Below are 13,162 nucleotides of genomic sequence, written 5' to 3' on the forward strand. Positions count from 1 at the left end.
AGCAGGGCAGGGCAGGGCAGGGCAGAGCAGGGCAGGGCAGGGCAGTGGGCAGAAGAGGGCAGCGGGCAGAGCAGGGCAGGGCAGAGTAGGGCAGGGCAGGGCAGAGCAGAGCAGAGCAGGGCAGAGTGGGGCAGTGGGCAGAAGAGGGCAGCGGGCAGAGCAGGGCAGGGCAGAGTAGGGCAGGGCAGGGCAGGGCAGGGCAGGGCAGGGCAGGGCAGCGGGCAGAAGAGGGCAGCGGGCAGAGCAGGGCACTGCCAAGGCTGAGCATCCTTCAGCTGGTCCGTGCAGGGATCCGTGTCCGCCCCGCCCGGCCCCGCCCGTGTCTCCCGGGCCGGTCGGTGCCCGCGGGCGGTGCCGCCGGGCCGGGGCGGTGCCGGGGCGGTCCCGGTGCTGCGCGGCCCCGCCGCCGCTCCCAGCCGCTATAAGCGGGCGGCCGCGGCCGCGCTCCGCAGTGCATGGCCGAGCTCCGGCCGGCCCCCGCCGCTCCGCCGGGACCCTCCCCCGGGCCGGTCCCGGCCGCCCCCCGCGTCCCCTCCCCGCCAGCCGTGACCTTGGCATCCGCCGGCCGCGGGGACAGCCCTGGGGACAGCCGCCGCGGGATGCGTTAGGCGGCGGATCGCACGGGAATATTCTCCTGGGAGAAGGGGAGAGCGGCAGCCTCCTCCCGCGGCCGGGGAGCGGCAGGAGAAGCGGATTTAAAGAGCATCTTTGCCCCTTTGTTGGATGAGAAGGACGGGGAAGGAGCGGCAGGATGAGCACTAGCAGTGAGTACGGCGTCCTCTCGCCTTGGCTGAGGGAATGGGGCTGATACCGCACCGAGCTGGCTGGGAGGAATTGGAAAGAGAATGTCATAACAGCGCTGACAAGCCTGGTGGGATGAATTTTGGGTTATTTTCCTGCCTGCCTTTTGCTTGCCTGCTTACTGACAGGCTCTGGCTCGGCTGTGTTTGATGTGGGCTGAGCCGCGGTGCTTATCTCCACGGAGTACTTTTCTTGGCTTGGATTTCTGGGGTTTTGGAGGGCAGAGCATCGACTGAAATGTCGATACGCAACATGGTGAGAGGCAGCCAGGAGCGCTCTGACAGGCACAGCCTCACTTGCTGCTGCCTCTGCCTGGGAAGAAATGGATGTGAGGGGAGGAGGAGAAGGGTGAGGAGAGACCCAGAAACCTGAGCAAAGCACAGGTGCAATCCTGAAAAAAGAAAAAAAGCCCCAAACCTTGTGCAGCTGGGGATGTGGGTGTTCCTATTGTGCGTGTGAGACAGGGACGGAGGCACTCATGCGCTGTGGATGAATTTCTAAAGAAGCAGAGCTCGGAAATGTGCTGCATAAGATGAGAACTGGCACCAGGCTGCTCACTTTGGATTCTGTGCCCTTGCTGGAAAGTCTGGGGAGATTGATCAGGGTTGAGCAAGTCACAATCAATTTCTTTTTCCTACCTGACGTGCTGTGTGACAGCTGTGCCCGCCTCGCTGGCACGGCTTTGATCCCTGTCTTTAAAAGCAGCAAGTCCCTGGTAAAGGAGTTGAATGCCACCTGAGGGGCTTCCTCCTGGGCTAGCCTCTCCAGGGAAGCCCCCCTGCCCCTCCCGTGGGTCCTGGAGCTGTGTGAGGAGCGGAGCCCTCCCCCAGGCACAAAACAGCAGAGCAGCAACTTCTCCATTGCACCGGCGCGCTGAGGTTTCTCAATCCGAGGGCTTGGGGTGGTTCCCGAGCAAAACACCGTGAAAAACGCCTTGGCACGCTGCGAGGCAACAGAACAGGTGATTCCAGCTCTGTCGGGCTGTGTCAGAGGCGAGCAAACTTTCCAGGTGCCCTCTGCCCAAGCCACACCTGGGACGGGAGCAGCCCCCTCGCGGGGCAGCGGGGCTGGCGCTGCCTAGGTGGGAAACAATAGGGACTGATTCTTTCCCAGCCTGCAGGATGCCTGATAACAAAGGGTCCTCCCTCTGCTCCTCTGGGGAGCAGCTCAGGTCCGATGCACAGCACTGGTGGGATCAGTGGCCACCGTGGTCAGGTGGGACTGCTAAGCTTCCCCTAAGCCAATTTTGGCAAACGCCTGTTGGTTCCTTTTGGGATTCCTTCCCAGCTCTTAATAGCTGGCTGGGCTGCTGCTGGAGATAAGGGCTGTTTATGGCACTGGTGTGTTCCAGCTATCTGATCGTGCTGCAAAACTCCTTCAGCTGCGGCCTCCCACGCCCAGCGAGGTGCCAGGGAGCCAAACCCTGCCCCCTGCTCTGCCCAGAGAGGTGCCAGGGAGCCAAACCCTGTCCCCTGCTCTGCCCAGCGAGGTGCCAGGGAGCCAAACCCTGCTGCCTGCCCCCTGCTCTGCCCAGCGAGATGCCAGGGAGCCAAACCCTGTCCCCTGCTCTGCCCAGAGAGGTGCCAGGGAGCCAAACCCTGTCCCCTGCTCTGCCCAGGAGGTGCCAGGGAGCCAAACCCTGTCCCCTGCTCTGCCCAGAGAGGTGCCAGAGAACCAAACCCTGTCCCCTGCTCTGCCCAGAGAGGTGCCAGAGAACCAAACCCTGTCCCCTGCTCTGCCCAGAGAGGTGCCAGGGAGCCAAACCCTGTCCCCTGCTCTGCCCAGAGAGGTGCCAGGGAGCCAAACCCTGCTGCCTGCCCCCTGCCCTGCCCCATGGGGGAGGCCACTGGGCACAGCCCGGAGTCCTTGGGAGCTGCCTCTCCTTCTGCCACCACGTGGCCCTGGGCACATCACTCAGCAGTGCCAGTAGCTGCCAGGGCTCTTGCCAAAGCCCTCTGGGGGGCTTTGCAGTCTTTGCCTAAATTGCCATTACCCCATTTTAAGCAGCCACGTGTTTTAGTCAAGGCTTGGCAACTCTGTGGCACCTCCTGGTCGCTCAGGGTGCTGGGGGTTGGTGATTTATGGGTCACTGCAGGTCCCTTTGGGACCACCCCAGGGCTGTGCAAACCCTGCTGGGCGCTGCCTCTGCCCTCTTGGGCTCCCAGTTGTTCTCCCAGCAGCTGGAGTGCTCCGAGCAGGGCTTGGATGCCCAAATGCTGCTTCACTTCTGTCCCAGCACGGCTCTGTGAGCCAGGCCGGGCTGTGGGGCCATCTCTGCCAGCAGCACGTTCTGGGACTGCTGTGAGCACTGCCAAAAGCTGCCTCGCCCAGCTCTGGGCACCCCTCCCCAGCCTGTAACCCTCCAATCCATCCACGAGGCACAAAAAACCAAATCCTGGCAGCCTTGTGCCAGTGCCATCTCTGTTTCACCCCTGTGATGCCCCTGGCACTGACCTACCCTGGCTTCCTTACCCCTCTGCTGGTGGCCAGTGGCTCACTGGAGTTTGGTGCCACTTGCCAGAGGCTTCCCAGCCCTCCCAGCATGGGCAGGTCTGCTGCTTTGATTTTTTTGGCTGTTTTTCCCCCCCAGGACAAGGGCTGAAGAAGCCAGATTGTGCACAGATTTATGCTGCCCAGGTGCGCCTGTGCCTGCAGGGCTAAAATTTTGGGGCTGGCAAACCAAGGAGCCGCACAGCTGAGGACAGAATGGCACCATCTGATCTGTGAATTCCCACCACCGCTTCCCATTTCGCTGGGTGCATTTTGTTAGCGCTTCTCCCCTGCCTGAAGCTGATGTGAGGCAGGAAACCTGTGGCTGTGGGCCACGGCTGGCCCCGAGCCATGCTGGTGAGCAAATCTGCGAGGCCTCCAGGAGCTCTGGGCAGGATTTGCTGGGTTTATCTCTGGAGATGCTCCACGCACAGCACTCGGGAGCCTTGCTGAGGGGACAGGGGGGTGCTTTTCACCCCACATTTGAAGACCCCCATGTCATCATCTGTCCCGTGATGAAGGTAAAGCCAGATGGAAATTGTGTATTTAGGGTGACGAGACAAAACCACTTGATCTCAGGTATAAATTCCTGTCCTGAGGCTGCAGAGCAGCTCAGGTGGCCCTGAGGGTGGAAGGGTGGCCTCTGCTCCTGGGATTGCAGGCGTGCAGTGAGGCTTTGGAGGGCACAGTGGTGGTGTTTACATTCGTTAGGCTATCAGTGCCTCTCACTAATTGGTTACACGTGGATCCCTACCTTAGCAAACAGGTCTGTGGTGCTGCTTGGCATTTCCATGGGAGCTGGAGCTCGTAGGAAAAACCCTTGGCCAAGAGAACATCCCTTAAAATCAGCCCCTGGAATCTCCTCTGCCTGCAGCCAGCATCTCCCAGGGAATCTGGGCAGGGAGCTTGACGCTGTGTTTGTGCTGAAAGGGTTAAAGCTGTCACTGCCCCGAGGATTTCAGCCTCTGAAATGAGTGGGAAGAATCCCTTCTGCTGCTCTGGAGGCAGCCAGCAGGTCTGGGTGCTGCAGGTCCACGGAGTGCTGTCTGTGAGTCACCCCGTGGGATTTGCACATCATCCCTCTGGCCCAGCTCCCCTGGGGTGGGAGAGGGGCTGCTGCCAGCCTGGGCACTGCTCTTGGCACGAGAAAGGTGCCCCTGCTTGTTCTGGGTCTCACCAGGGACATCCCAGCTCATGGGGAGGTGAAACCCTGGCGAGCTCCTGGCTGGGCAGGATCTGGACCAGCGTGGCACTGGGTGATCTGGCACCTGGCATCTTCCAGATTCCCTCCTGTCTCCGACGTGCACCTGGGGAAAAACGAGGCCAAAATCTGATGGCAAGGCAGCTCAGGGTGGGCTGAGCCATTCATCCCCATCCTCGGAGCAGCTGGGAGCCTGTTGGAGCACGGAGAGCTCCCAAAGTAGGTTTGGTATGCCAAGTGGAAAGTTTCATCCCTATCCCTCAAATTCCTCTCCTCAATACCTCTCAAATTCCTGCCCCTGCTCTGAGAAGGAGCTGGGAGGAAAGGCTGGACAGCGAAGCATTTGGGAAGGGAGGCTTCCTGACAGATCCTGATGAATGCAGCATGTTTGCCTGGTTATTTTTGTCTTCCCTAAATCATGCTTGCTCTGAGATCGTGATCCTCTAAGCGTAATTACCCCGTAATCTCCAGGCACATGTGGTTACAAGGTGTTTACCAGCAAACTCCATTAAGGCCCTGTGTAATTAAAGAGGAATCCCGTGGTGCTGCACATCACTGGGAGCTCCAGCTCTGCTCCTCGGGCAGGTGATTCACCAGGTGTCCCCACCCCGTGGGGCAGCAGCTGGGAGGGTCCTGCAGGGAGGTTTCTCCTGCCTTCAGAAATGCGGGGAACCCGGAGGGATCAGCCTGTTGATCTCATGAGCAGGGTGTTTTCCAGAATTTGGGCATCGAGGGGAACCCCCAGACTCTCTGCCTGCATTTTAGTCCTCCCAATACCCTGACAAACAAGCAGATACAAATCATTCCCTGTTTTCCTGGGCAGCCTAGCAGAGGGACAATCACCCATTGCATTCGCTTCGCTGCCAGAGAATTCCAATCCCAGGCAGCAGCTCTGTGCCTGGGCTGGTGGATGGGCTCTGTCCTCTCATCCAGGCTCTTTCAAACCCTCTTTCCTGGCAGCTGGCCCTTGGAAGAGCAGGAGCCACAGAAAGTGGCCCTGCAGGCCCGTGGAGTGCATGCTGTAAGGTCAATTGAAGCGATTGAATTCTTCCAAGGGCCTAGCGTGCTCTTCTAAAACAAATAGCACATTTTCTAATCATCAGCTGAGGCTGCTTTAGCAGGATAACAGCGTTTGGGATGCCAGCAGGCTGGGCTGATGACAGGAGTCCGTGTGCTGCTGCCTTTGCTGGGAAGGAGGGAAGAAAAACCCACCCAGTTCCTGCCAGACCCTGCAGTCCTGTCGTGATGGGGCCATCACGAAGTGCTTGGAACACCTCATCCGGTATTTTTAGTTCTTAAATACATCAGTGCCTGAGTTGTGAGCGCTGCAGAACCTCCAGAAAGCATCTGGGGGTGGAGTGGTCATGGCAGGAACTGGGGTGAGGGATGATGGAGAGTTCTGCAGGATGAAAGGGAATGTGGAGGGAAGGACCAGGTGCCTCAGGCTCTGGGGTTGTGGTTATGGGCAAGGCTGGCAGAGGGACTGGAAGCCTGGAGCAGGGATTTGGGTTGTGGGCAAGGCTGGCAGGGGGACTGGAAGCCTGGAGCAGGGATTTGGGTTGTGGGCAAGGCTGGCAGGGGGACTGGAAGCCTGGAGCAGGGATTTGGGTTGTGCCAAGTCCTCCTGTGCCCAGCACCTCTGGAGGCAGGGGGCTCAGCACATCCCTGGGGGAGCAGAACACTGCCCCACAGCCCCCGTGGGCACTCCTGGCTCTCAGGAAAAGGCTGGTTGAGGTTTACCAGGCCCAAAGTGATCTCTCCCAGGAGCAAACTCGGCTGCACAGGTCCCATTTATTTGCTGGTGGCTCAGGTATTTGATAGGCCCCAGTTTCTGGGTGCATTTTTCAGCTCAGGTGGAGTTTTCTGAATGCTTTATCAGTATCAGCCATAAGCCCTGGCCTGGGAATTGATGAGCTTTCTCCACTGCCTGGGGCGGAGAGCAGAAAGAAAAAGGAGCTGCTGCTGTGGTTTCTGTAGCCAGCCTGTCTGACCTTCCTTTCTTCTTACCCTTGCTGGCCTGGCAAGGGCTGCAGAGCCCCGAGGATCATTTGTTTTTCTGTTCATGGACATTTTACTCCACTTCCATTTTGAATCAGCTTCTTTCTGAGCCTTGGAAAAGGCTGAGGACTGGGGAAGTCCTTGTGGGAAGGTTTCTCTGAGGAGCACAGCAGTGCAAGAGGGGAGCAGGTGCTTGAGGTTTGAAGCCATCCCCGTTGGCTTCTGGTTTTTCTTGGCAACAAGTGGCACATTTGGAGAGCTGGGGGGGGGCAGGAAAAGCTTTGCTGGTGCCAATGCAAGCCTCAAAAACCCTTCCCCAGCCCAGCGTGAGTTTGAGGTGCAGGGTTTGACCTGTCCTCAGAGCAGGGAGTTACGTGACTGCTTCCCAGGCTGCAGGATCAGACAAGCCAAATGTAGAGCAGGGCTCGCTGTGAGCTCCCAAATCCACGTGCCTGGCCCTGTGGAGCAGCCCCCCTCAGAAACACCTCGCTTGTGCAAGCACCTTGCCTGTGCTTCCCAGCATCCCAGCTGTGCTGCCAGCCCTGGGGATCGTGGAATTTTCATGGAATCCCAGGGCTGGAAGGCACCTCCACGTTCTCATGCCACCCCCTGCCATGGCAGGGACACCTTCCACAGAGCAGGGTGCTCCCAGCCCTGCCCAACCTGGCCTTGGACACTTCCAGGGATTGCTCTTGCTGGAGAATGGGAGCTATTTTTGCATCCTCTTGGGGACTGGGTGGGTCTTTGCCTGGCTCAGAGGCACTTGCTGGGACATGTGGGGATCTCCCAGTGCCAGCTGCTCCCAGCCTGGATTCCAGTGCAGGCACGGAGGGTCCCAGCAGGGTGGATGGCCCAGGGTGGCTTTGCTTCACCCCCTGGCCAAAGGCCTCAAAGCTTTTTGGGAGCAGGGGGGATCAAAGCTGAGTGTGAAACCCCTTCCCGAGGAGGTGCAGCCCCTCCAAGGCCCAGAGCTGCCAAGAGAAGGGGGTTCCTCACCCAGGCTGGCCTGGCAGCTGCTCTGCCCTGCCCCTCTCCTCTGCCCTGAATCCTCCAGGGCTCTTCCTAAAAGAAGGAATGAAATCCCCTCGGGCTGGGGCTGGGGCAGTGAGGGGCTCTCTCTGACAGGTGTGCCCACACCTGGCTGGCAGTGGGGTCACTGTGCCCACACCTGGCTGGCAGTGACAGCTGGCACTGTGCCCACACCTGGCTGGCACTGGGGGCACTGTGCCCACACCTGGCTGGCAATGACAGCTGACACTGTGCCCACACCTGGCTGGCAGTGATGGCTGGCACTGTGCCCACACCTGGCTAGCACTGGGGGCACTGTGCCCACACCTGGCTGGCACTGACGGCTCTGTGCCCACACCTGGCTGGCAGTGGGGGCACTGTGCCCACACCTGGCTGGCAGTGACAGCTGGCACTGTGCCCACACAGCTGGCTGGCACGGTGGCCAGCAAGGTGTGGGCATCCTTCCCCCGTGGCACAGGTGTGCCAGCCTGCTTTTGGCTCTTGCCAGGCTGTGCCAGGGTGTGGGTGGCATGGATGGGGTGTCTTTGGGGTTTGTGGGCAGACTTTGGGACAGAAGGGGATGGCAGGGGATCCACAGGGAACAAGCAGATTGAGGAGGGCACAGAGGGGCTGGTGGGGTGGATGCAGTGCCTGTGGCCATCAGGGAGACCTTGGTCCTTCTGCGTGTCCAGGCTGTGCCTTGGCAGGCAGTTTGGCTGGCATTTCCCCCACCTTTTGGCCATGAACCAAGAAGCTGAGCAGCTTCCAGGTGTGTGGGCACACAGGGAGAGCTCAGCCCTCCTCAGCAAGGAGGCCAACCTTCCTCTGGTGGCAGCTGCTGAGGCACGAAGCTGGATGGTGCCAGCTTGGAGCCTTTGATCAGAGAGCAAAACCATCCCTTCATCCACCCCCAGGTGCCACTTGAGAGAACTTGCAGTGGTGTCCCAGCAGGAGAGGAGTGGGCTGGATCTGATCCTTCCCTTCTGGAAAAGGAGGTGCCTGGATGAGCTGGCCAGGGAGAGCTGAGGGGTTGAGTGTGGATGTTCTCCCCTCCCCTGCTTTTGAAAAAAAAAAAAACAAAAAAAAAAAAAAAAGGAGAAGTCACTGCCTGTGTGGTGAGTTATGTGGTGATGACTCCTTCGGATGGGCTACATATAAAATCCCTTGCCTCCCTGAGGATGCTCCCCGCTGAAAGCTTTTATGGCATCTTAAAAATAGCCAGAGAGGGGGAGAGAATGAGAAGATGGATAGGTAGGTGGATCCCTAATAAGGAGAGAAGAGGAAACAGCTCGAGAGGGAATGGAAAGACTCCGGTGCACGGCATGTGAGTGGCTGCTGAGGGAGGGGACGGCGTGGCCGTGCTGAGCCGCGTGCCCAGGGTGGGCAGGAAACCCTACAAAAATCTCCCTGCCTGGGAGATCTGTGCCCTGCGCGTGCTGGGGACGGGGCCGGGGTGAGCAGCAGCTCGGGCCGTGTCTCCCGCAGGCTCTCGCCGCATTCTACAAGTAGCTGTTAAAAATAATCCGTGGCTTGGGCAGCTGCAGCTGCTGCTCCTGCGTGATCCCCGAACTGCTCATCCCCGCTCCTCCCCTGCCTGCAGGCCGGAGCTGAGGGCTGAGGTCGCTGCTGGCTCTCCCTGAGGTGCTGGGCACACCTGGGCTGTGCTGGGAGCTGCCTCTGGCCTGGCTGTGTGCTCCTGGCACTTTGCAATGCCCAGGGTGAGAGCTGGGGGTGGTGGCACTGGGAGGGGGCTCAGTGAGGAGGGCACAATCCCCCCGGGGGCTGGCAGGAGTGCCCTGCAGGGGGACAGTCCTGCTCAGCACAGCGTCTCCCTAGAGGGGAGGTGGCTCTTTGCTGAGCTTGTGGCAGCTCTCCCCAGCACTCAGGATTTTCCAGAGTGTCTCCAAGAAATGCTAATTGCTTTGGCTTCTCTTGGTACAGCGCAGCCACTGGGCACAAAGGGCTCTTAGTCAGCTGAGAGATCTGCCAGATCCTTCCTCTGGATCCCCTGGAGAGCTGCTGGAGTCTGCTGTGGCCACTGCTGATCCCCACATCCCATCTTGTCCCCAGGCTGGCCGGACCTGTGGGCCCAAATCCGGTGGCACAAGGCCCTGTGAGCTCTCTTTGGGATGTGAAACCCCCCCAGACTCAGCCCCTGGCAGGCACAGCGTGGTCAGATGCTCCCCTTGTGCCGTAGGAAGGGTGGCTGGAGGGATGACAAGAGCTTCCCATCCTGGGAATGTGGCAGGAGCCATCAGCTGAACCCCTGGGGTGCCACTGCCCAGCCCAGCTCTGCCCCTGGCAGGAAAGGCCCTGCCTTTGGTGCAGGCAGCTGGGAAACACTCCTTGCTTTGCCCCTGCTCCTACTGCAGGGAAAAAATGCTGCTAACAAGGCTCCTCTGTCACACCCGCCAGCCTGTCACATCCAGGCCATCTCCCTCTTGCTTTCTTGGCTTTTTTATCTTTTTTTTTTTTTTTTTTTTCCTCCCTCAGCTAGACAGGAACCCAGGGAAGCAGAGGCTGTGGAGGGTTAGCAGTGCCTATCTCCAGGGAATGGAGCTGGAGAGATCCTGCCTGGTCCTTGTGGGTGGCTCTGAGCCAGCAGCACCATCCTGGCTGGAGAGTGTCCATCCCCCTCCCCTGGAGTGCTGCATCCTGCTCTGGGCTCCCAGCACAGGAAAGCCTGGGAGACCTGGGATTGTCCAGCCTGGAGAAGAGAAGCTTTGGGATCACCCAGTTGTGGCCTGAGGGGAGCCTGCAAGGGATGTGGAGAGAGACAATTTACAGGGGATGGAGTGGCAGGATACAGGGCATGGCTTCACACTGCCAGGGAGCGAGGTTAGGTGGGATATTGGGATGAAATTCCTTCCCTGTGAGGGTGGGCAGGCCCTGGCACAGGTGCCCAGAGCAGCTGTGGCTGCCCCTGGATCCCTGGCAGTGCCCAAGGCCAGGTTGGATGGGTTTGGAGCAGCCTGGGACAGTGGAAGGTGTCCCTGCCCGTGGCTGGGGGTGGAATGAGATGAGTTTTAAGGTCCCATCCAACCCAAGCCATTCCCTGGTCCCTGCTCCCACCTTGCCTGCCTTGGCTGGGAGCATCCCGTGGGTGTCCAGAGGGTGGCCAGGAGGGGACACGACAGCAGCCCCAGCGCTCTCTGCCTGCTTGGCTGCTCAGGTGGCAGCAAGGCTCCAGTTTGGGACACAATTCTGTTCCCCGGCAGGCAGGTTTTGGCTCACTTAACCAAAAGCACAACAAAGCCCACGCTCATTTTTTCCCCGCTGAAAGGGGACTTGTTCCCGGAAAGCGCCAGCTCTGCCGGGCCCATTGATTGCCTGTTAATTGTCGCTAATGAGGAGCTGGGCGAAGTGGCATCCAGAGGCTCTTGGGGACAGACTGTCGCTTCGGCTCGGGAGGGACATCTCAGCGGGGAAGGCAGCCGTGCCCTCGGCGTGGGTGAGCTGAGCTGCATGAATGAGTTTGTTAACGGGGAATGCTCCAGTTCCTGTGCCCGCAGCTCGGAGGGCAGCGCCGCGCCCTGACTCGGGTTAAGAGGATCTCTGGTGCTTCCCTGTCCGCAGATGGATTTATTTCCACAGGGAGAGGTGGGATGGAGAGGGCTAAGCCCACCCTGCCAGGAGGGAGTGATGCCTTCAGTTTGAGCTTTCGTGTTTTCCACACTCTGCACTGCATTTATAATTCTGAACTTCATGTCAAGTGCCAGCAGCTCTCCTCACAGCTCAGGCACACACAACAATCCTTTTCCAGCCCACAACCAAGGACACCGCTGCAGCTTCAGCCCCAAAAAGTGCAAACAGCAGGGAATGGAGGAGAGCAACCTGGGAGGGTGGGACTGCAGCACCTGGAGCTGGAATTGGACACTGAACCCCAACAGGGAAATGGACCCAAACTTATAAAAGTGTCAAAACTGGTGAGCAGGAGTCCATGTGGGGTGGAGCCACGGCCGGGCTCTTGCACTGCCCAGGGTGTGTCCTGTGAAGGCCTTTCCATAAATCCCTGCCTCTGAAGGCACCAGGAGGACTCAGTCTGTGGCCCATGAGCAGCAGGAGCCGTGCCAGGGCTTGGCCCCTCGCCTCCAGCCCGCCAGTGGAAGGCTGTTGTTTCCCCAGCCCCGATGAAAGGCACCAAAGGCTTTCAGCAGGAGCCAGCCGTGCCTGCCTGCCCAGAGCTCCCCCTCCTTTGGAATTCTGATCGGGAGAGCCAAGGAGAGCACGAGTGTGGGAGGGAGGAACAACTGAGGGAGCTGGGGGTGCTCAGCCTGGAGAAAAGGAGGCTCAGGGGTGATCTTACCACTCTCTACAGCTCCTGAAAGGTGGCTGTGCTCAGGAGGGGTTGGGCTCTTTCTCCAGGCAGCACTGACAGAACCAGAGGTCACAGCCTCAAGCTGCACCAAGGGAAATATAGGTTGGATGCTAAGAAAAAGTGTTTTATAAAAAGGGTGATAAAGTTCTGGAATGATGTGCCCGGGGAGGTGATGGAGTCACCATCCTGGTGTGTTTAACAAAGCCTGGATGTGGCACTGGGTGCCAGGGTTGAGCTGAGGTGATGGGGCTGGGCTGGACTCGATGATCTTGAAAGTCTCTTCCAACCCAGTGATTCTGTGAATTCCATCTGTGCCAAGCCCCTCGTGTGCCCAGGGGGGTTCACTGTTCGAGGTGTGCCTGTCCTGCCACATCCCTGCCACCTCCAGCCAGCTATGGCCCTGCCCTGTTGGCACCCCTTGCTGGGCAGCCCCACGTCCCCCAGCTGAGGCTCAGGATGGGGCTGGGGGGTGTGAAGCCCCCTTGGGAGTGCCACACTGGTGCAGAGGTGTGGTTTTACTTGTGGAGATTCCTCTCCCACTGCAGCAGCTTCCTGGGTGCCCATCCCCTGCTCCAGCAGCTCCTTGGCACCTGTGCCACTCGCCTCAGTGGTTCCTTTTATCTCCTCTGTGCTAAAATGGCTGAGCTGCTTCACCAGTCCCTTTCCTGGGTGTTTTCTCTGTTTTTCTCCCATTCCTGCCAGGCTTCCATGTACCTGTGACCTCCTCCAGCTCTCTGGGTGCCCATTCTTGTCCTCACAGCAAGAGGCTGTGTCTGTGATTCCTGCTCAGCTACAGCCAGGGCTGCTCTGCAGAGGGGCTCTTCCCTCTGGATTTGTTATTTCATTAGGGTAAACAGCCAAGTGGGATGTTATTTTCCATTCCTGCTGTGAGAGGTTGGAGCTGCTGCTTTCTGACCCAAAGCCTGACATCTGGTTTTGGATTCTCTGCCTTTGAAGTGGGGAGGAGAAGCAAGAGTGGAGAGTGTGGATGTGTCCCTGCTGCACAAGGGATCGGTGGTTGCACCTCTGCCTCCTGCTCTGGGGTTCAGGGGAGCCCTAAGCCATGCATGAATTATCCTGTACTTTGTTTTCCCCTGCTTCCAGGCTCCATTCACAACCAGCCACTGCTGTGGATTTGGGACTGGTTATTGTTCATGGTCTGGCCCATAAAACACCTTTTAGGGGGCTCCGGCAGCCCTGCTCCACTTGGGAAGCAGCAAGACAAAGAGCTGGCACAGAAACGTGCCTGGCCCCAAAACTGGGGCGGAGTGGGAGAGCCCTGAGCTGCTGTGATGTGTGTGCTGTGCTGTGCCCCCAGACCTGAGCCAGCCCATCTGTGCTGGGGA

At 59.1% G+C, this 13,162-nt stretch overlaps 1 protein-coding gene across 6 annotated transcripts in view; it reads left to right on the plus strand.

Moving 5' to 3' along the window:
* Nucleotides 1–420: 420 nt before the first annotated feature.
* ABLIM3 (actin binding LIM protein family member 3) overlaps nt 421–13,162 on the plus strand; it is a 47,789-nt gene continuing 35,047 nt past the window's right edge. For all 6 annotated transcript variants that reach the window (XM_053991275.1, XM_053991269.1, XM_053991271.1 and 3 more), the window contains exon 1: nt 421–764. In XM_053991275.1, the coding sequence (XP_053847250.1) occupies nt 752–764 (13 nt within the window). In that variant the 5' untranslated portion in view covers nt 421–751. The remainder of the gene's footprint in view (nt 765–13,162) is intronic.

This window comes from Vidua macroura, chromosome 15 (assembly GCF_024509145.1).
Source record: "Vidua macroura isolate BioBank_ID:100142 chromosome 15, ASM2450914v1, whole genome shotgun sequence".
NCBI lineage: Eukaryota > Metazoa > Chordata > Aves > Passeriformes > Viduidae > Vidua > Vidua macroura.